This window comes from Engraulis encrasicolus, chromosome 13, assembly GCF_034702125.1.
Source record: "Engraulis encrasicolus isolate BLACKSEA-1 chromosome 13, IST_EnEncr_1.0, whole genome shotgun sequence".
In the NCBI taxonomy this organism is placed as follows: Eukaryota; Metazoa; Chordata; class Actinopteri; order Clupeiformes; family Engraulidae; genus Engraulis; species Engraulis encrasicolus.
In genome coordinates this window covers 10,194,086-10,217,139 of record NC_085869.1, presented here as the reverse complement: position 1 = coordinate 10,217,139, position 23,054 = coordinate 10,194,086, and the positions used below count along the sequence as shown (strand labels likewise).

Here is a 23,054-nt window from a genome sequence, read left to right as displayed (position 1 = left end):
AATGTGTCTGCTGACAAACATTTACTTTCTCAAATAATTTTGTTATTCCCTTGACTAACACAGCTCCCATGAGCAAGTTGCATAGACAACATTAAACAATATTCACAGTCTTTCATTCCCACCTCCTGTAAACTTTGTCAAAGGGACACCCAACGGATTATGAATGAGAGAATGGATGAAAAATAGAACAGCAATAAAAGTCAGAGGTTTTTGACCCTTCATTGATGCATACTGATGTGTACTGGACTGGATATATGACATTGAGCAGACAGTAAGACAGTGTTGTCTTATACAGTAAAGTGCTATAAGGTCGAGCTGTGTGTGTCCAATATTTAACCGTGTATAGACGTTTATCTGGATGTAAATCTTGCCAAGCCAAGGGAGGGCACGGAGAGTATTTAAAAAAATACGAATGTCCTTTTTCTCTGCAAGCAAAGTGGCCAGATGCTGGTGCATATAGTGTCTTTTTTTTGTAAATTACTTTTTCCTTTTTTGCACTCAGTATGTCACAGTTTCCTAAACAGGTTTGTACATTCACGTTGGCAATACACAATATACATTCTGCATTTCTACATATCAATTTACATATACAAAATAATGTTTGTTTGTTTTCATATGTTTGAAAACAGCATTGACTTTGTTATTGCTGCATTTCAAATGTCCTAGCAGTGCTCCTCAACAAAGTCAGGTAGACGTCCGATCCGTGGCTGGGAGGAGGAAAGTATTGTGCGAATCAGAATGGCGTCTGGTGGAGTTTGGCAACCAATCGGAGGGCTTCTCTTTGGTATGTGTGCACTGGCGTCTTGCTGCTGACCCCCTTCCACTGGATCCGTTCAGATAATAGTTGGCTGGCGGCGACCTGATGGATCAAATGACAAAAATAAAGAAGAGTCATTTCCGATGCTCATGCAAGAGATCTGCATTCTGCAATAATAGAGGGGGGGGGGGGGTATGTACAATATACAGGGCTGGACTGGGGGAGAAATAGGGACGGGGCACTTTTGGCTTAAAGGGCCCCCTCATAATTAGCGGCGCGTAGAACTGACTCACCGGTGGGCCCCGCACCCTCGTGGGCCCCAATTTTCAGAAATTTAAAAAAAAAAAAAACATTTTTACATTTCTGAAAATAAGTAGTGTTCAATATCCATATATGGCTCCTAAAATGAATGCCCTTTTTGATATGTCACACAGGTCTATTTATTGGTTTAAATTATTTTCTGTTGTAAGTAATTCCCCACCACCACACTGTATCTCTCTGGTAAGTGTATAATGGGGTTTTAAATCAATTGAACACTAACCGCTCGATTCAGTTCATTCATGAGGGATCCAGCACTGTCCAAGTGGATGTTGAGAACGGTGGTTTCTACCCAAGCACTGTCCGTATTCCTGGGGTCATCAGCGTAGCCCTCATACACCTGGACAACAGCAAAACAAGATCATGCTGGCACTGCCCTGAAGAAGGCACTCATGCCGCTACGCGTGGGCCTTGTTTTTAATATGTCCATGTAGGACCTGTCATATTAATGAAGACATTTTAATTTGGAGTGCCTTAGTCAGAGAATTTATTCTCATTTTTTGATCCTGGTAGATCATGCTGGCATCAGATCAAATCAACATCAGATCAACCTATTCTGACCCCCTTGCATTTCAATTCCAGATATACTTTGGAGTTACAGGAAGTAAGACCACTACGCATTGGCCAGAAGAGAGAAGGACAGCATTGTCTCATGTGCAACATGAGGTCATGTTTGTAAGGAAAATACAATGATATTCACAACACACAACACTGTAAACATGCAGTAAATTTCAAAGTCTTTTAGATCCCCATAACAAATAATAGGAGTTTGTAATGGGCCATGGTTTTCTAAGGATCTCAGCCTCTACTGCTCATAGTAGTGCAGCCAGCCAAAGCTGAGAGCACTATACCGCAGCATTTTATAACAATACAATATTGACCTCTGTGAGTAGGGAATGACTTCTCCTCATTACAAAACCCAATTTAACCACTGGGAATAACCAAAGCGTGCGCGCCGCACACACACACACACACACACACACACACACACACGCGCGCACGCGCGCGCGCGTGCGCTTCTGTATTCATGGTAGTCCTGTATGGCCCTTATAAGCACGCTACCGTGTTGTGTCGGCTTCCATCCCCTAGTTTGGCCTTGATCCTCTGGTATAGCTTGTCTCCCAGGAGCTTCTTCAGTCGGCCTGGAAGCGGCTCTCCTGTTTTTAATGCCCCCTGCAGAAGGACACACACACAGGGTGATGTCTTAAAGCAGTGTTTCCCAACCAGGGGTACGTGTACCACTAGGGGTACGCGAGGACACCTCAGGGGGTACGCGGGAAAATCTGATAATGACAATTGAATGGAGTATAGTCATACTGGGATAAAGGAATATACAGAGAGCATGGGATAGGGGGTACTCATGGTACAACAAAAACGCGAGTCAAAAAAGGTTGGGAAACACTGTCTTAAAGCACCACACTTGTAGGAAACATGTTGTGTACATGTAACGTAATAATGTTATTGATATACTATGGTATGACTGTATACTGAGCCTCACACAATCAACACACATGTGCAGCTCATGCTGTATATATGATGAATGTGTGAAGTACAGTGTAGTCATTGCACAGTATATCAAGAACATTGAATATGGAACGTATACATTACAATGAGTCCAATAAATAATATATACTATTACATACATAGTCTACTACTACATCTTTCAACATTTTCTGATATTATATTTGCCCAACATGTCAAATCAATGCAAAAACTGTCATGTAGACGGAAAAACATTCATAAATGAATGAGGGTGAAATGGCATGAGAGGTTTACTGTAACTGTAGCGTGGGCCCAGACTCATTAGACTGCAAATGAGTGAAAATGCAGACTAATGACTATAAAAACAGCACAGCACTGCATGATGGGGGATTAATGAGACACAGGTGAGGAAAGAGGCTGGCAGGAAACTGCACGAAGACAAGAAGTGACAAATGTAGTGAAACAAATGCATTAACAAGTGCAAATGGAAGAGGAAAAAAAAAAGCCTCAGCCAGCACAGTAGAATACTATGTGAAAAATGAACCATCCACACAGGTCCATCTAGTTCTGTTTATCGGCAGTCATGGGTAAGCGGTTAGGGCATCAGACTTGTATCCCAAAGGATGCTGGTTCGACTCCCGACCCGCCATGTTGGTGGGGAGAGTAATTAACCAGTGCTCTCCCCATCCCCCTCCATGACTGAGGAACCCTGAGCATGGTACCGACCTGCCACACTGCTCCCTTGAGGCGCCATTGGGGGCTGCCCCCTTGCACGGGTGAGGCATAAATGCAATTTTGTTGTGTGCGATTGTGACGGGATGCGCAATTGCATGGATACCGAAACTGGGAAATAGGTGCGCACTGATTATTATGGGCGGTATTTAAGGGGCTTGGCCTGGAGGTTGGCACATGCCTGGTTTCATTCGGGGAGAACAGTCCTTGTTTCGTCGTGGGATTTGGCGTGGAAGGCCGAAGGCTATCGCGTGGTGAGTGCGTTGTGCCTATCTGGTAGTTTTGGCTGCTTTGATGACCTTTTTCTGACTGCGTAATTCGCTTGCTCTGCAGTGTATCCAAACGGTGCTTTGGTGCCTCGGTTGCCAGAGGGGTTGCGTTGCCCTGTGGGAAGCGGCCAGCTGACTCGTGGGGTGGCTAGCTTTGTGGCAGTGTCTCTGGATGCTAGGTAAGTTACCGTAGGACTCGGTGGGTTGCTTAGATTGCATGGTGTAGCCCTTGTCTAATTCCTCTCCTTTGGTTTTGGAACAGCAGCGGAATGTGGCGCGTTTGTGTTCGGAGCTCACAATGGATAGTGGCCTTGTAGAACCATCTCCAGCCTAACGGTATGTATCCCTTCCTCGCCTTGCTGCTAGCATGGGGCATTAGTGAACCTGATAACTTAGTGTGGTTTTGTTATTAACTTAACAGATCTGCGGCTACTTGGAGATTCTGTCCCTCGACCTCCCACGGCTTCGGTGGCTGCTGTTTTGTTTCGATCCGGCTCACGCTCGGGATTCGTCAACCCGGCGGGCTCTCGCTACCTTTGATAAGGGAACGCACACCTGTGACTGCGTGTCTGAGTGCCTCTTGTCCATGTTGTTTATTTCTGTGGTCCATGTATATATCAACGACTCGAAAACACTTATAAGTCCGTCTCCCAGGACGTGCCTTCTGCCAATCTTATTATAACATAAGGGAGCGTGATTTGGAGTGTACTATTTGTTCCCCTTTGTGGGTTGGGCTATCGCATGGTACTTGGCGGGGTCCAGTCTGCATTGTCCCCCCCCCCACATTTAGTATTTACATTTAAGCATTGCCACAATACTAGTGGCAGGAGTTTGTGCGCGTTACTTACTGTGAATAATTGTATCACTGCCTCTTCTTCTCTCTCTCACCTCTCTCTCTTTCCTTTTCCTATCGGACAGTATTAACATTTAATCATTGCCACAATACTAGTGGCAGGAGTTTGTGTGCATTACTTATGGTGAATGAGTGTATCACTGTCCTTTCTCTCTCTGTTCTTCTCTCTTCTTTTTCTATCGGACAGTATTAACATCTAAGCATTGCCACAATACTAGTGGCAGGAGTTTGTGTGCATTACTCCCTGTGAATAATTGTACCACTGTCCTCTCTCTCTCTCCTCTTCTCTCTCGCTCTTCTCTCTCTCTCTCTTGGGACAGGAGACCGACCCCTCATCCCAGCGTGTGCTGTTGGCGTCCCAGGTGGTGGAATTCTGCACTTTCCTTTGCTGTGAGCACATGGGTGATTTGAGTTTGATTTTTCTATCTTAGCGTACTAATTGTGTGATTTAATTTATTTAATTTCTTCTTTGATTTATTTCTATGGTGTGATTTATTTTCTCCTTTTTGAGTGTTTTGAGTTTCTGTCTTTTCTTTCGCCAACGTGTACCGTTTGGGGCGGGGCCTGCTCCGCTACTCCCCCCTACCGCTTAGCTCTCGTTATCACTCTCCACGGTCGTGGATCAGGCCCTAGGGCCCGTGAGCATTGGGGCAGTGTTGCCCGTGTACTGGGAGTGTGTGTGTGTGTGTAGGACTGATTCTACGATTCCCCTACGCTTTTGGCAAAAGCAAAATGTCAATTATCAGTATTTTTTTTCAACTAAATGACCTAGATGTTTACATAGTGTATATATTTAAGTTTCCAAACAAACAAATTGCCAAGCTTAATCTTAAATCATTTGATAAATACTCTAATGAAAGCGAACATTTGCTTAATTATTTTGTCAACAGTGTTATGGACAAATACTATGTCATTTCAAACATATATAAAAATACTACAGAGTTGAAACAATATATGTTTGAAAGTGCTTATGTCCCTTAGCAGTAATGTTGTCTTTAATCTGTGCAACTGATATAGAAAATGTGATTGTTGAGCTTCATAAGTAGGATTTTATGAGTCACTGTGATACAGACTGACACATTTTTCATCATAAATCCCTGTAACGTCTGATTTGAATATAGTCACCCTCCTTACACAAGACTTCCTTCTCCAGAGATAATCCCTAGTGTATGTTCATAGTATTTTTGCAACACATAAGGGATCAATAGCGCAAAAACACTTTCAAAACAGTCAACGGTGTTACTCAACGGTGTTACGGTCAACAGTGCAGGGGAACAAGTCGGCACTTTTTTAGGAGAAAAAACAGAGCAGACAAACCCATCTCCCTAGAACACAAATTATTTAGTTTGTTTGTCTGTCAATATGGATATAAATTGGCAAAAACATACTCCTCCTCAACTGTCATCAGTGTTGCCAGATTGGGCTGGTTCCCGCCCAATTGGGCTGCTTAGGATGGCCGGGTGCGGGTAAAAATGGCATCTATCAGAAAAACCTTCCCACTGCCATATAAATCAATAGAATTGGGCGGGTTTTTAGGGCGGATTTTGATCACTTTTTGGGCTGGAAATCATCAGCCTCATCTGGCAACCCTGACTGTCATACTTAATTGTAACACCATTGACGGTAACACCGTTGACATTTCAGCCATTTTATGGTGTTGTGCTAACTGAGGACCTCAGAAGTTCCACCACAACACCTTAATCAATTCATGTATCTGTATGCTTTATCTGTGTTTTTCTACATGTGATTTCTAATTCAAGATTCTTATGAATATGTGATAACACCATTGACAGGCAATTTTCCCCGCTATGAGAACATGAAAAAAGAATGGATTAAATTATGGAAGGATGGAGCTCAAAATTTACCAAAAAGTCTTCCGTATCCTGCCAAAGAGGTTATGACATCACGTGATGTTATTCGTATGGCCTAAGACCAAACCATTACTGATTTATGGAGGAGGTTTCAGACCGTGACACCGTTAACACAGTTTTCGTGGACAAACACAAAATGGCAAATTTCATGTATAATGGAAAGGACAGTGGTCTTTCTGACAGTTTTGTCATATTGTGATGATTACTGTGAATCAACATTTGCAATCGTCTTGGGCAAAACAAGTTTCTTTACATGCTAATATGAAGACTGAATCTGACATTTGGAAAACAGGACGGCATGAAAACGCCCAAAACCAGTATTCAATATTCATTCTTGCTGAGGGAAATAATGCTATGTCTACACTTTCTGTATTATATGAAAGATAAATGTTTTCTAATGTCCAAAACATCATTGGATGCAGTTAACAGTTAGTGGAATTGCCAAATAAAATCCACGGACTTAAAAGTGTAGGCGAATTAGAGAATCACTCCTATACTATGTGTGTGTGTGTGGGGGAAAAGGGGTCAACTGTGTTGTGGGGTGGTGATAGTGATGTACTGTGGACCTTTGTGTGAAATAAATATTCATTTTGTTGGGGAAGCATACTTCTCTTGCCTCTGAGTATCTGTGAATCAGTGTGCCTTACTTAAAGTCTATCTTCACCATTCTCCTAGTTAACTTAACTTTTGCTCTGGGGGAGTAGCCCTCAGGGCTGGCGTAGTCGGGTGTGGGCTTCAGCCTAAATTGTCAAAGTAGGCCTGCTACACAGTGAACACTTGTGTGCTGTGGAGTGCTGTGTCACAATGACAATGGGAGTTTCCGAATTGGGCTTTCACATATCACACTTTTTCATCAGAACACTGTGTCTCCACACTTTTCAGACGACCTGACAAGAATAATAATCTAAGATGGCAGTGGAAAGTGAAAATGAATAACAGTCGTCTTACCCCTGGTAAAGACCAGCATCCCTCAGCTTCATTCCAGACAGCCAAGAACTGCAGAACGGAATGATCTTTATCTTGCCAGCTACAGAAAAAAAACAATAAAAAGTTGACAAGACATTGTAAATTCAAAAAAATCCTTTGAGCCACAATGAAAAATCGACAGAATGGTAAAATGTATGGCATGTTCTTTGGTAAACTTTTTCTTAGCATATTAGGAAAGACCAACACGTCCACACCACACAGGGGCGCTGGTAACCTTTGAGTTCACAGTATCTGCATCAACAATAATGCTGCTACTTAATAAAAAAAAACATAGCTGGCAAACAAAGCAGAAATGATGTACTGATGTAGATCTATTCTTAGTTTAAAAAGATGTTTCAAAAGCCCTTCTAGGGACGAGCATTGGAAATTAGCTTTTTGCTATAAATGCTATGATGCTTGCTGTTTTGGTTGTTATGCAACCTACATGTTATGTATCTGTCCCTATCAAATAAACTAAACTAAAAAACAAACTAAAAACTCACTGAGTGAGGACTGGGTCTAGGATGGGGTTTGGGCCCAGGCACTGTAGCGTCCCTCTTCCTCGTATCCCAGTACGACCCCCTGGATTCCTGAAGGAGCAATAGGCACATGTGAGGCCAGGGGACCGGGGACGGGATGAGCAAAAATGTGACACCATGTGACCGCTGGCTGTACATACCTGTAGTTGTCTAAAGTCAACTCCTCCGCTCTAGTGAAAGTAGGGGCGCAGAGGTTAAGATATACAGCACAGCACATACCAAACAAAATGTTGTGTTTTTGGTTTCAATGTGTAAGCAAAGTAAATATACTTGATGAGCACATTTTCTACATTGTATCTCATTATATGTAGGTATATTGTAATATGCTTCACAAATTAGTAATATATATATATCCTAATAAATAAAATATAAGAAATATAATAATATAAATAATGAATACAAGACAAATAGCAATAGTCATAAAAGATTAGGTTGTACACTAAGTGTAAATGCTAAAGGATAACACAACGCAAACCCACTTGGTGACTGGCTCTGCACTGTAAGCCTCAGCTATGTAAGGTGTGAAGTCCACCTGAGTGGGGAGAGAGAGAGAGAGAGAGAGAGAGAGAGAGAGAGAGAGAGAGAGAGAGAGAGAGAGAGAGAGAGAGAGAGAGAGAGAAAGAGAGAGAGAGAGAGAGAATGATTTTACATTGCGATAACATGTTGAACATGTGTGAAGTCCACCTGAGTGTAACACGAGAGAGAGGGAGAGAGAGAGAGAGGACAGACAGACAGAATGTTTTTGCATAGCAATAACACGTTTACAGTGATGAGAAATGTAACGATCACATGGTAGGCTACCATTCATAGCCATCACCTCACTGCCCATTCTCATATCCACTCACCTCCCAAGGCACTTTCTCCTCAGGAACAGGAAAGCGTTTCTTGCTGGTGCCCGGGTAGAGGAAGCTGCGGGCGTAAAAGTGGTACTGCCTCTTCTCCACCTCTCCGTCACACTCGTCATCTCCATCGCTCTCTGTACTTCTGGCTTTGGGATAATGACAGAGGAGGAGGTATATGTCATGACCAGGGCCGTAAAAAGACATTTTCAATTACGGTACCGAGGTCAAATACTGCATACTGTTCTGCATACTGTACATTAAGAATGCTTCAAACACTTCAGTCAAACTCATTTCCATTAATCACTGCCTTGAGGATAAATGGGGGTGGCATATACAGACTGAATTCATCATTGTTGATCATAGATCAATTTTCAGCATAGATAAATTTTACATTTCTGAAAAAAATACTGAGGACATCATCTCTGTGTCCAATGTAGTCCAATGTGTCAATGGTAGTTACGGCCATGGCCATGGCAAGGATGTGCATGCTATAAGACAAATGCAGTGTCTCAAATGTCGCACTTGTGCACTTCGGGCACTATGTTTCGCTGTGTAGTCAGTGCGCCTTACGCACCGAAATATAGTGCACAAAGTGCACAACAAGTGTGCCATTTCAAACATGGCAAAAGAATTAACTACTATAATACTACACTACTATGGCATTACATAGATCCTTTAGTAGTCTCTTAGCAACATGTCATCATGCATAGGCGTATCTATGACACGCTGATTTGGACCCACTATCACGTTTGTCCAATACGCATTTCCAAGTTAAAGCGTGCTCCACAACTCCCTGTGACAGGTTAGGTTTAGGGATGGTTTTGGTTTAGGCACAATTTAGGTAGAAATTCGCCTAATCTCGCTGTTCTTGGCAAAAGTAAAGCAGTAGAAACATTGTTTTACTGACAGGTTAGGTTTAGGGGTGGTTTTGGTTAGGGCACAGCAAAGCATATTTGCGTTTAGTAACAGAAATGCGCTGTGACAAAACAAAATCGCCGACACGGCGGAAAAACTGCGCAAACCTCGTCACGTGTCAAAAGTGCATGAAAGCGATTTACTGTTGAGTTGAGGAGCACGCTTTAACTTCAAAATGCGTCGCACCAACACGCTGAATGCACTAGCGTGTGATACATACGCTAAAGCATGATGACAGCCTGCTCTTAGTGCAGATGGGGTCGCCGGCGGGCCTATTCACTATTTGCTGGAAATACTCAGCTACATCATAACAACATTGCTATGATATTACTGAGAGCCTAAAGTAACAGAATAAGGCATAGCCATTACAATTTTGGAGACAGTAAGGTATAACAGGCTCTGGGTTAATTAATACTACGTACATTACGACTTTGTCATTGCCATTCAGGTAACAAGGTATCATGTTTATAACAGGGGCCATGTCTTAACAGACAAAGAAACTGACAGGCTCCACCAAATCCTGTATAATGGATACAAAAGGAGTGCTTTAAATGCGATCGACTCACACATTGAAGGAGGTTCTTCTTTGGTCTGGTAGCCCTGGGCTTTGAGGGTGTCCATGATCCATTTCAGTGCTTTAGTAGACTGGGACACCTGGCATTTAATGATGGTTATGGGATAGAGAAAAACAAAACAACACACCATATTTGCTTAGTATGGACCTGCATTGTAGCATACACCCATCAGCTTACAATTATCGTTCTTTGAAAGCAGATATGATCAACAGTGTGGTATGGTTATGGGATAAACAGTATACAGTATGTAAAAAAACCCAACAAAACAAAACATAATGTGTATGCTTTGTTAGTGGCATGTACTGCAGCACACAGTGCAGCCATTGTCTTATTATTCTTTAAAAGAAAGAAATACAATGGACTGTGTGTATGTGTGTAGGAGCAGTATGAGTCTGATTTAAGAACCTGTTCCTCCAGTTGGACCAGGCGCTTTGCCATGGAGGCCTTGTCCTGCTCCCGCTCCAACACCTCCGCCATGCTGCCAACCCTGGAGGCCAAAGACAAGCCAGAACTATGTATGAACTCCACAACGTCAGTACATACCTGTGTAAATGTAACTCATGACGTTTATCAATCTTAACCATGGTGGTAACCCTTGCAGGGCTAAGCAAAGCCACAACTATCAACTCCATTACGTCAGTACAACATACCTGTGTGTGTGTGTGTGTGTGTGTGTGTGTGTGTGTGTGTGTGTGTGTGTGTGTGTGTGTGTGTGTGTGTGTGTGTGTGTGTGTGTGTGTGTGTGTGTGTGTGTGTGTTGTCCTACTCCTCCTCCAGGACCTCTGCCATGCAGCCAAAGCAAAGCCACGACTACACAAAAACAACTATCAACTCCATGGCATTGGCAGGGCATTCATTAACCCATTAAAGCCTGACGCTGCATTGACCTAGACGCCTGGAGCGACATAGATGCTGCATTCAGGCCCTTGAGCTTTTTATTACAGTTTTTCTCAATTGGTTTTGTACATTTCTCACAACAGAATAATGATTCTCAAAAGTCAATCAGTTCAATTGTGAATTCCTGGTGTTACCTATGCACATGGTCAAATCAGTTTCTCATTGTTTTCGGCATATAGCAAATGCTCTTGTCCACCATGCCATGGCTGTACAATTCTCAGTGATTTCGTACATTATCAATTGCTTTTGTCATATCACTCAAAAAGCTTTGAAATTATCCTAATCTTATCTGATCAATGTAATATAAAGCCAAATTTACAACATTTCCCATCCAATCTAAACAACGATTCGCTTCAGAAAAGATCCTCAAGAGTATACTATTCAATTGACAACATGATGATGGTCCATAAACTATGACACAATGACTAACCATTCTGCTGGCGCTGATACGTTCATTGATGCAAAAACTTGGTTTTGAAAGCAAACTAAGGGTTTTGAGCAAGAGACTCAGTTTTGCAGGTTATCCACGGTGTTTTGCCATTTGATAAAGCTGTTTTGAGAATGAATATTATGTTTTGCAAATTGCGAGAGAGATTCGAGAAATGTACAAAACCAATTGAGAAATACTGTAAAAATGTGGCTATGTTAGCGCTGAATGACCACAAGATGAGGGTCTGAGCTTTTGAATGCAACACATTGCATGTTTCTATGTGCTTTGGGAGGCTGAGATATTTAGGGTTTCATAGGCTGAGGGCACCTCTTGGGATTCAGCAGTTGTTTTTTTTGCAGGTGTCTTTGGCTAAAATTGGTTAAACTACTTTGCCATTCGTCTTTGTCTGCTTGTGTGACTGACATTTAAGAAGTGTCCGTTGAGGCTTTAGACTGATTGAGGGGACTATGAGATCTATAGCTTGCTGTTCCTTTTATATATCAAACAAGTCGGTCGCGGTTGTCCATCAGTTAGTCAATCTGCTGCTTCTCTGTCTCTCTGTCTGTGTTCTATTTTGTGGATTGACGCATCTCAGGGACAAGCCCTTCCCTTCCCACGCTGGGACGTGCTCTGGAAAACGCTCTCTCCATCCAAATTTTTTTTTCCATTAATCTGCACCCCCTCTACTATGCCAAATGGCCACCCACACGAGACATTCTGGTCATGGCTCCTATGCATGACAAGCAGGCAGACAGCCAGACAGGCAGGCAGACAGACAGACAGACAGACAGACAGACAGACAGACAGACAGATATGTATATACAGTAGATATGATAGATAGATAGATAGATAGATAGATAGATAGATAGATAGATAGATAGATAGATAGATAGATAGATAGATAGATAGATAGATAGATAGATAGATAGATAGATAGATAGATAGATAGATAGATAGTGTTAGAGCCATTTTGCCTATTTTTGTGTTTCATTAACCTTTTATATAGTATTTACATATTTTGGTTATGAATAATGGTATTTATGTTTATGAAATCTAGTTTGGTAATTATCATTATTTATTTTGTTGTTGGATTGTCTTGCTTGAGCCGCTCTGTTTGGGTTGTTTGAAGTGACGTGCCTAATTGGCTATGACATGACGTTTTCATAAAAGCACCTGACTCAGATGGCCTGGCAGAGCGGTAGAGGCAAACAATCTTTCAACCGCGTTTATTGGAAACCTCCGAAATAGAGCCTTTTGTTTGAACCTTTTTAGTTGGTGATACCCTGTAAGATAAGTTGGAAAGAGTGGCAAATAAATTAGATCTCTATTTTTGTACGACGCGCGTTGAATCCAAGTTTTTATCCGCTCGAGAAGAGGCAGCTGTGAAGCGGATAGATAGATAGATAGATAGATAGATAGATAGATAGATAGATAGATAGATAGATAGATAGATAGATAGATAGATAGATAGATAGATAGATAGATAGATAGATAGATAGATAGATAGATAGATAGATAGATAGATATGGGGTGAAAGAAAGGAGTTATATTTAAACTGTAAGCAACAGGACTTCTTTGAGCTCGATATGAAATGAACTCAGAGAAGAAGTGCAGTTGCATGCACACAATCGATGTGGATAAATGACAGTCATTACAATCAGTTTTTTTAAAAAAAATAAAAAGACAGATAAATAAATAGATGGACAGAGTGGTATGTTGGCGTCATGTGCCAGCCTGGCGGCCTTACCGATCAGCTGTCTCCTGGATGCGTCTCTCCATGCTCTCGCTCCTCTCCTGTCGCTGGGTGGCCACGTAGTTATCCTTCATGAAGGCCTCCCAGGACATCAGCTCCTCCTCCTCAGTTTTGTGATACTTATCCAGATCCTCCCCTGCACGGAGAAGGCAGACATATTATTTATGTACGTATGTGATGTAATCTAATCATCAGCAATATCTTTGAAGCAGTCCTTGATTTTAGGTGTGGGTATGCATGTACATTCAATTTAGCTTTATTGTGCGTTCATGATGAAGTTTTGCGGAAAATAAAATCAAATTGATTTTCAAAAATTATTTTGGGCCAAACATTCTAGCCAGGCCACCCCCTCCTAGTGACGCAACACATTTGGCGTTGCTTCTAGTCATGCCAAGAGCAATGTATATCGTTTCTGATCTCCAGAAAAATCGGGAACTCGACCCACTTTGTCGGAAACCAGTCAACCAGTAGCAAACCGGAGGCAGGTCAACCATGCCGTTTCGGAAACGTTAATTGATATGCCCTTGGTCAGACCAAGTCTGGAAGAGATTTGAAAGTCGATGATAATCAGGCTACAAACATTCAAAATAGAGAATTAAAATAAAAGATTTTGTTATTTTCTTGAATGAAGTCATCAGCTTAAGATAAGGCACTCTCTCCCATTCTATGCAAGGCTATGCTATGCTATGCTATTCTATTCTATTCTATTCTATTCTATTCTATTCTATTCTACTCTATTCTATTCTATTCTATCCTATCCTATCCTATCCTATCCTATCCTATCCTATCCTATCCTATCCTATTCTATCCTATCCTACCCTATTCTATTCTACTGTCCTGTTGTATAATGTTGCCGTGGTGAAGGCCATACTCACGGAACTGCTTGTGCTTCTGTGGTTTTTGGCGCATGACGAGGCGCCTGAAGAGGAGGAAGACGTGGCTGAGGAGAATGAAGGGGGGCGGGGCAGCGGGCCGGCTGTGGTACTCCTTAATCAGTTCGTACCGCTGGAACTTCCAGATGGCATCCGTGTTGTCCTGCACCTCCTGAAACGTGTAGCTGTTCAAGCCAGACACAATGCAGTATGTGTGACTCTTTTTGGGCCAGGTAGTACTTGTACTTTGTTTTCCATTACAGCAACATTGAAGCACATTTCCTTAAATTCTGGTCACCCTACAAGTTGGAAGGCATATTGTCTCTGTGATGCCATGGTAATTACTTTGCCCTCTTGGCTTTGACCACTGATATGAGAAGCTTTTGTCATACTTATACTGTATGTAATACATCTGTACTTGTCTCAAGAGACCTATATATTCTTTTGGCCATAGCTACCCTACTTGAGTGATATGTAAAGTTTATGGTGATTTGATCCATTGAAAAATACAATAAAAACTTGAATTGAAGAAAAAAAAAAAAAAAAAAGAGACCTATATAGTTATGGGACTGTAATGAGTATCGGGATTCGTTCCGATGCCCAGTTTTAGAATCTATAAATGGTGACAAAACCAACTTCGGGCACTATGTTTCAGTGCATAGTCAGTGTGCCTTACACACTGCAACATAGTGCCCAAAGTGCACAGGTGCTCCATTTGAGACTTAAATACTATAATAGTACACCACTATGACATTACACAGATCCTTTATTCATAATACATTACGACTTCGTCATTGCCATTCAGGTAACATCATGTTTGAGTAGAACTCACTTGAAGATGGCGATGAGGAGGTTGAGCAGCAGGATGTTGGCGAAGAGGAGGTAGACACACAACATAATGATGGTCAGCCACTCTGGGAAGGCGGGGCTGTGGTCGTCATTCAGCACGGGGCACTTGGGCCGCAAGGGATCCGTACCGTTCACAGTGCACGTCGACATGTCAAACTCAGCATCTGCATTGGTAATGGATAGTGAAGATACGTTTTGGTCAGGAATAGTTGTTATCTGAAGACACATGAATTCACGTACTCTGAAACACGTACTCTGCGCTACTAGAGACAATCAAGTGCAACCAGCGTAGGACCAGACATTAGTGAAAAGTTGGACTCTGATGAAGATGCTTTGTCGAAACGTGAGTTAAATGCACTGTAAATAAATAAGAAATAACTGAAAAAACATCCATGTGGCACCAGATTTCTTCCCTTTTTACACATGAATTCTATTGTTTTCCTGCACCATCACCACAGCAAAGCTGAGCATGACTGCCCTTAGTGCCCTATCAATGAGCCTGCTCTGTGGCGTTGCAGTCAAAGTTCACATTTGATACGCCAGACACCTTCAAACCCGCCTGAGTTGACTTCTCTCCTGTTTTATACAAATACGTATGTGGTTATATGCTTTGTATTTTACATTTCCTTGACGGAAATCAACCCACTCCATTGCTGAGAGTTTACATGACAGTGTGGCTGGACTCTCATACTACTCACTGTCGATGTTGGTCGGGACGTTTCCAAATATGATCAGGTAGGGCTCGTACACCGCCCCTCTGACGATCCAGTCCAGTCTGTCCTCGTTCTGGATTAGGATGCCCTGTTTGGCCACCCCATAGGCTATCACCCAGATACTCAACAGGAACATGAAGAAAAACAGATCCATCATCTGGAGAGAGAGAGAGAGAGACACCCAGTGAGACATGGATAAATAACACTTTTTAGCAGACACTTTTATCAAAAGTGACATTGGTTTAATTTAGGTACAAGATGCACTTGGGGCACCATTGGGGGCTGCCCCCTTGGACGGATGAGGCATAAATGCAATTTTGTTGTGTGCAGTGTGGAGTGAACACTTGTGTGCTGTGGAGTGCTGTGTCACAATGACAATGGGAGTTGGAATTTCCCAGTTGGGCATTCACTTTCATGCTTTCATTTCACTCTACTCCCGAACCAGTCTTTCTCCTGGTATGGATTTTGTATTAAATTTAGTCTCTCAGTCCCTTGGGTTTGCTTTAAAATGGGATACCAACCATTCTTTTGACGATGATGATCTTTGGGCCAAGAGTTCTGCTGATCGTGAAGATGGCCATCAGACGGAGACAGAAGATGATGAAGTCGATGCAGAGCATGACCTTTCCAGCATAAAAGGCTCGGGTGGTCCATCTGTAGACAAGATGGGCGCACGCTTTTTTTTTTTTTCTTAAATGATTATCAAATAGCCTAGGGATGTTCAAACTATTTTTAGTGAGAGCTAAATACAGAAAAAATAAACAAATGGTCAGGCCACATATACCAAAGTGGTTCTCAACATTTTTTGAACAAAAACCCCTTGACCTCATCATAAGCCTTTCAATGCCCCCCTTAGTATTTAAAAAGAAGATAGACTCATGAGCTGCCATTTCCAACTGAGTGCTCTCTAACTGAGTGCTCAAGGGCTCTCTAACATCCCCTGGTGGGCTGTAGAGTAGAGTAGAGTAGAGTAGAGTACTTTTATTAATCCCGAAGGAAATTAAGGTGTCTGTCAGCTTACATAAATACACAAATACAAAACATACACAAGACATTATACACATAATTGAACATTACAGGAAAAATATATCTTGAGTACTACCGCCACACATTATCTCAGATACACACATGTTCTCTCTCTCACACACACACACTTCACACACACATTGTCCCACCCACACACACACACACACACAAACCCACCCACAACCCCCCTCCCACACCCACACCCACACCCACACACACACACACACACACACACACACTCATCCCTGCACAGACACAAGGTCCTGGTAGGGTGTCATGTTGCATACATTCACACTCACAGAAAAACAAAAAAAGCTGTAGAGCCCCTGTTGAGAAACACTATGCTAGTGTGACATATAATATTATAGTATATAATATAATATAATAGTAAAAGAGAAAACTACATTCACAGACACTTTACATGTATCTGATTCTGATTATATTGTAATTGGAATGCAGTTCTCTAACGTTTCAATCAGTTCACTCTAAATGATCACATGAACCTGGGCCATGGCCTAGTCGTGGTTAGGGACTTGGTCTTTCAATCTGGGGGGGTTGTAAGTTCCAATCCCACCTGACCTCTCCCTACACCTCCATCCATGGCTGAAGTCCCTTTGAGCAAGGCACCTAAGCCCTCATCGCTCCCTGGACTGTAACACAGTGATTCCCAACCTTTTGTGTCTCATGTACCCCCGAAACCATTTCATTGTACCATGAGTACCCCCTAACTCATATTTTACATTGCTTTTTCTATTCCAGTGTGACTTTGCTCCATGCATTTGTTCAAATTAAATTTTCCCAAGTACCCCCTGCAGTATGCTCGCGTACCCCTAGTGGTACACGTACCCCTGGTTGGGAAACACTGCTGTAACCAATGCCCTCTGATATCTGTAAGTCGCTTTGAATAAAAGCGTCAGCTAAGTAGTGGTGTGGATCGGCACTGCCCTCATGATCCGATTCGATCACGATTCGGGAGGTAGCGATTCGATTCAATTCGATTCTATGCGATCCGATCCGATCCGATTCGATCCGACTCAATTCTACAATGCATTGCAATGTATTACATTTCTACTGAAAGCAAAGCAAATGTTTAATCAGTCATGATGAGGCAATACAAGTAGTCAGATACTGAGCAACAATTTATTGGCTGTTTTCTGTGTCAATCTGTCTCAGTCTGTATCAGTCTTGCAATGTTTTGAAGTGCTTTTATTTAATTTAACATTCATTTGCTCCCGAAATATCCATGGAAGTAATTGAAACTTGAAACTGAAAAAAAATTGCCGGATCGATTCTGGAACTTGCCGGATCGATTCTGGATCGTCCATGCCCCGCATCGATTCGGATCGTCGAATCGATCATTGTTGACACCCCTACAGCTAAGTGTAATGTAATGAAGCTGACCTGCAGGCGAGGCCTGCGATGAAGAGCAGGATGGAGAGGACATCCAGCATGTTCCACAAATCTTTAATGTACATCTTGGATTTCCGCCGGAAGCCAAATCCATCAGGGTCGTCAAAAAGCTACAGAACATGAAATAAATAAGACAGAGCGAGACACAAGTGGAAAAGTGATTCATCTAAAAGGACAGTTACAATTTATCCATTTATCAACTTTTGGCCTAACAGGAGTAAGAAACAAGCAAACTACACAAATTAATATAGGCCTACCACTCGCTACACCTCCATCCATGGCTCAAGTGCCCTTGAGCAAGGCACCTAACCCCTACATTGCTCCAGGGACTGTAACCAGTAGCCTGTAATATCTTTAAATCACTTTGGATTTTTTTTTCAAGTGTCAGCTAAGTGTTATGTAATAATGTGATAATACTGCTACTACTACTACTAATAATAATAAATGTAGGTAATGGTCATTTTTATGTCCTCTTTTGAAAGTCGCTATGGTTATAAAGCGTCTGCCAAATGCAATGTAATGTAATGTAATATAATGTAATGTAATTCAAACCATTCTATCTTACTTGTCTGATTTCCTCAAAGACTAATGAAATGAGCCAGACGTAGAGTAGCCATTCCCTCCAGGACGGCGTGGGCTGGAAGTCGATCATGAGGACGATGGAGAAGAGCCAGAGGAAGCCGAAGTAGGAGGCGATGTTCCAGAAGAACTTCACCTGGGGCGCCGTGTAGAAGCCACCCAGCCTCCCCAGCCACGACAGGGGCGCCAGCTGCTTACCGTCCCCCGGCTCCCTGGGAGAGGAGAGATGTCGCTGTGAACATGTTTGACTATGGTAGTGGTTCTCAACCTTTTTTGAACAATTGCCACCTTGACCTCATCATAAGCCTGCCAATGCCCCCCTTAGTATTGAAAAATAAAATAGACTAATGACGCTTAATGGGAACTAAGCCCTGCCCCCACTCAGCTGTATCCTTCTCAACGCCCCCCTGAGGCTCTACAATGCCCCCTCGGGGGTCTGTAACGCCCCCGCTGAGAAACACTAGACTATGCACTTATTATGGCTTAAAGGCCGAACAAAACATGTTTGCTGTCGACATGGTGGTTAAGTAAATATAATAATGAGACAGAACTTGCTTTAGCTGAACACCGTCTTGGGGCTCCCTGGCAGAGGACAGACGTCTCCGTGAACATGTTTGATTTATTGCACTTATTGTGGCATAGCCTCCTAGTGCAGAGTGCGGAGTCACCGGCGGGCCGATTCACTATTTGCTGAAAATACTCAACTAACTTCATCATAACAACATTGCTATGACATTACCAAGAGCCTTAAGGAAGAGATTAAGACAGCCATCACAATTTTGGTGACCGTAATGTTATAACATAGGCTGTGTGCTAAGGGGTTAAGGGCCGAAACAAAACATTACATTTACTGTAGACATGGTGGTTAAATCAGTATAATAATGAAACAGAACACCATCCTGGGGGTCTCTGGGAGTGGACAGATGACTCCGTGAACATGTTTGACTATGTACTTATTATGTGTTAACCCATTTAAGCCTGATGCTGCCTGCGTATATGCTGCATATGCTGCATTTACGTAGGCACCTGCAGCGACATAGATGATGCATTCAGGCTCTTGAGATTAAAGGGTTTTTTAAAATTAAAAATGTGGGTACAAATCCATCAACGTTAGCAGAGAGTAGAGAGAGACTTAAAGAATCTCTGACACTAGCTTAGCAGCTAATTCACATCTATGGTCTAGTACAACATATGGCATGAGGGAAGCATTTGGAATCAGTCAGCACATCACCAGTGTGTTAGCTTTGTGGAACTCAAAAAAAGTAATGCACACTCCCGAGTTGTAGCCAGATGTTTAATGTTGTGACAGCGTTTCAGCTCCAATGCCCTGAGGAAGGGCAGTTATGGGTAAGTGGTTAGGGCGTTAGACCAGTGCTCTCCCCCATCCTCCTACAAGACTGAGGTACCCTGAGCATGGTACTGGTCCACTACACTGCTCCCTTGCGGCCGGTGTCATTTGGGGCTGCCCCCTTGCACGGGTGAGGCATAAAGGCAATTTCGTTGTATTCAGTGAGCACTGGGTGCATTTGAGTGTTGTGTCACAATGACAATGGGAGTTTCGCAAGGTGGGCTTTCACTTACTTTCACACTCTTTTCTTTCTGTTAAGACTGTGCTGGCTCTATGCTAGTAGGCTAGGTCTTGATGTTATGAAACTAGGCTATGTTACGGTGGCTTCCAGAGTAATCTTTTTAAGACTGTTATGTGCGTGTATCTGTGCGTGTGGACAATTGGTGCCGTGCGGCAGCTTCCAGAGCTGGTGTGTGGATGTGGGAATGAGTATGTGTGTATGAATATTTGGAAAGCACTTTTAGACAAATTCATTGTTGTGCTACTGCACTATATAAATACATGTTGTATTGTGTTGTATGTGTTCTTACTGGAATGGGGTTAGCCTGGCGTCGACTGAGCTTCCCGTTACTGACTCCAAGGCCAACATCTCCTCATTCCTCATGGCCTCTCTCTCAATATCCTCATCTCGCCTACAGAGAAACACAGAGAAATACATCTCATAAGGTCATACACAGGGCTATGGGTGGCATACTAATTAATATTTGTATTTTTTATTCATTCGAATCTATTCATCACAACCACAACATTTGATTTAAACTTTATTTAAAGTTAATATATATATGGTTTAACAATAAAAACAATAATGATAGTAATGCAAAGTTTCATACAATTTTAAACTAGAAAAGCGCTCAGAGAGCGCATGCACCTTTTCCTTCTGGTGGACAGAAACACTCACGCACTACGAACGTACAAACAAATGACTTGGCGGAGGTAAAAAGTAACGTATGGAGACCAGTTTGACTAGGCCACTTGATACAGGCACAACCTGCTGCCTTCAGTTTGTAAGTTAACTCAACTTGTGTAACTTACACATTTAAGGTAGCAGGGTAACTTACTTTTTTACGTTTAACTGGCTGCAATGTTTTACAGTGTATTGTTTTGAAGATGCTCGATAGTAAATGTACCTGTAGGTGATGAAGCCAGTGTAGATGAGGGGAAAGAAGAGCATGCAGAGAAGCAGCTTCCACTGAGGGTTGTCCACCGCCAGCTCGCCACACCAGATCTGGGTCAGGAGAGCCTAAAGACACATTACATCACATTACATTACATCACATCACACTACATTACATTACATCACACTACATCACATTACATTACATTACACTTAGCTGACGCCTTTATCCAAAGCAACTTAAGCGGCGTACACACACATTACTAGCTTCTCGCTTGCTCGCCTACACTGTATTCCCCAACATGTTCCACGAACTCTAAACTTTTGTGGAAACTTATTCCCGTTAAAGTTTTAGTTTTGTGACCAAATGTTTTCTGTAAATACTACATACATGCATGCATATGCAGGACACAAAATCTTTCAGAAGATGATCAAAAACTTTGAAATGACTGAAAAGATTGAAAACTTTAATTCCATAATTAGATTTTTAGTTTTTAGCAGCCCAAGTCAAGTATGTACTCCAAACTCTAAAATACACAGAAACAATGGTTTACACAAAAGATTTGAGTTGAAAACTAAAACGTTTGTGTAAGTCTTACATAAAATCAGACATGTTATGTGAAAACAAATGTTATGAGAAAAAATAAAATCTTGAATGTTTTAGTAGCTGCTACTCAAAGATCTAACATGCTCCATTGACATAAATATTTCGAGAATGGTGCAAAAATCAATGCAATTAGTACTAAGCAGACAGTTAAATTTTTTAAGTAAACAAGCACAGCATTGTTTAGCTATATTGGCTCTAAGTTTTTGATTCCAAAATTAAAAGTTTTATGTTTTCCCATTTTAGAGCCCAAAAAAAAATCTTGGTTGGTTTATTGATTGGTTGGTTTATACTAATGCACTAGGCTACCACCCCTCTGTTTAAACCAAATATAACATGAGCTTTAATTCCACAAACATGAACAATGCTTTATATCAAGTTTTTTTTTATTTTGTTCCATGTGGTTGACAAACAAAAACAGTAGACAATAACATAACAATCATACAATACACAACAATCTAAATCTAAATCTAAACCACACAGTCAACAGTCAATATATTACAAAAGAATCAACCTCAACACATTAGGCAATTTAGTAATTTATTTGTTGTCCATTTCTGAATCTTTTATTAGGAGTTGGTGGCTGAAGGAGATCCATATAGCCTAACTTACAATAACATTTCTCCCAAAATAGTGTCAGACTTCACAACACAGTCAGTTGTTTATCCTTTGGAGTGTTGAGTAGAGCTGATGGATCATAGAGTTCTGGTGGTCCCATATCGGCTGCCTGTGGAGCATAAATAGGCCTAATAAGTTTAAGGCTTTCATGAGGACTTGTTGGATTAGGCCCCTACAGCATGATTGCTACACTGGTTTATACAGAAGTTCAATGTGCAATATGTCATCATGAAAATGCAACGCATCACTTCAGATGTATGATACAAGAAAAAGATTTGTATGAAAGGCCTACACAGTGCTAGCCTAACTAGCAGTAGCTAACATTCTAAGCTAAGTTGCTAACAAAACATACACCCAGTGTAGCATCAAGAGCACCTAATGTCACACACAGCAACATAGTAAACTACTACACATACACACCAATACACTTTTATGGGTCTTTTCTTACCTTGAAGTGAGGTTGATAGACACATTTTTCCATGCCAAGTTGTCAGTTGTGGTTTGATGGTCACATGGTGTTGAGTAAATCTATCCCCCATTGACAGATTCACCATTTTTAGAGAAGTTTGTATTTTATGTTACATTTTTATAAAATAGGGTTTCTATGGTTCTGACATGGATGGGTTCTTCTTTACACAAAGCAGAAGCTGGTAAACAATTAAAAAAACAACTAAAACAACCAAAAAGTGAGTGACCCAGCCTTAGGATTCGAACTCTCAACC

General features: G+C 41.8%; 1 protein-coding gene across 1 annotated transcript in view; it reads right to left on the bottom strand.

Annotated features, from left to right (window-relative positions):
* Window positions 1-24: 24 nt before the first annotated feature.
* Window positions 25-23,054, bottom strand: part of trpm2 (transient receptor potential cation channel, subfamily M, member 2) — a 52,478-nt gene continuing 29,448 nt past the window's right edge. Inside the window, exons 15-33 of the mRNA XM_063213025.1 lie at window positions 21,124-21,236; window positions 20,527-20,628; window positions 18,635-18,860; window positions 18,061-18,179; window positions 16,155-16,287; window positions 15,619-15,790; window positions 14,904-15,084; window positions 14,075-14,256; window positions 13,194-13,335; window positions 10,525-10,606; window positions 10,111-10,198; window positions 8,633-8,775; window positions 8,267-8,319; window positions 7,928-7,957; window positions 7,752-7,838; window positions 7,231-7,309; window positions 2,138-2,248; window positions 1,299-1,415; window positions 25-859 (exon numbers count right to left, since the gene is read on the bottom strand). Coding sequence (XP_063069095.1) covers window positions 734-859; window positions 1,299-1,415; window positions 2,138-2,248; window positions 7,231-7,309; window positions 7,752-7,838; window positions 7,928-7,957; window positions 8,267-8,319; window positions 8,633-8,775; window positions 10,111-10,198; window positions 10,525-10,606; window positions 13,194-13,335; window positions 14,075-14,256; window positions 14,904-15,084; window positions 15,619-15,790; window positions 16,155-16,287; window positions 18,061-18,179; window positions 18,635-18,860; window positions 20,527-20,628; window positions 21,124-21,236 — 2,286 coding nt within the window. The 3' untranslated portion in view covers window positions 25-733. The remainder of the gene's footprint in view (window positions 860-1,298; window positions 1,416-2,137; window positions 2,249-7,230; window positions 7,310-7,751; window positions 7,839-7,927; window positions 7,958-8,266; window positions 8,320-8,632; window positions 8,776-10,110; window positions 10,199-10,524; window positions 10,607-13,193; window positions 13,336-14,074; window positions 14,257-14,903; window positions 15,085-15,618; window positions 15,791-16,154; window positions 16,288-18,060; window positions 18,180-18,634; window positions 18,861-20,526; window positions 20,629-21,123; window positions 21,237-23,054) is intronic.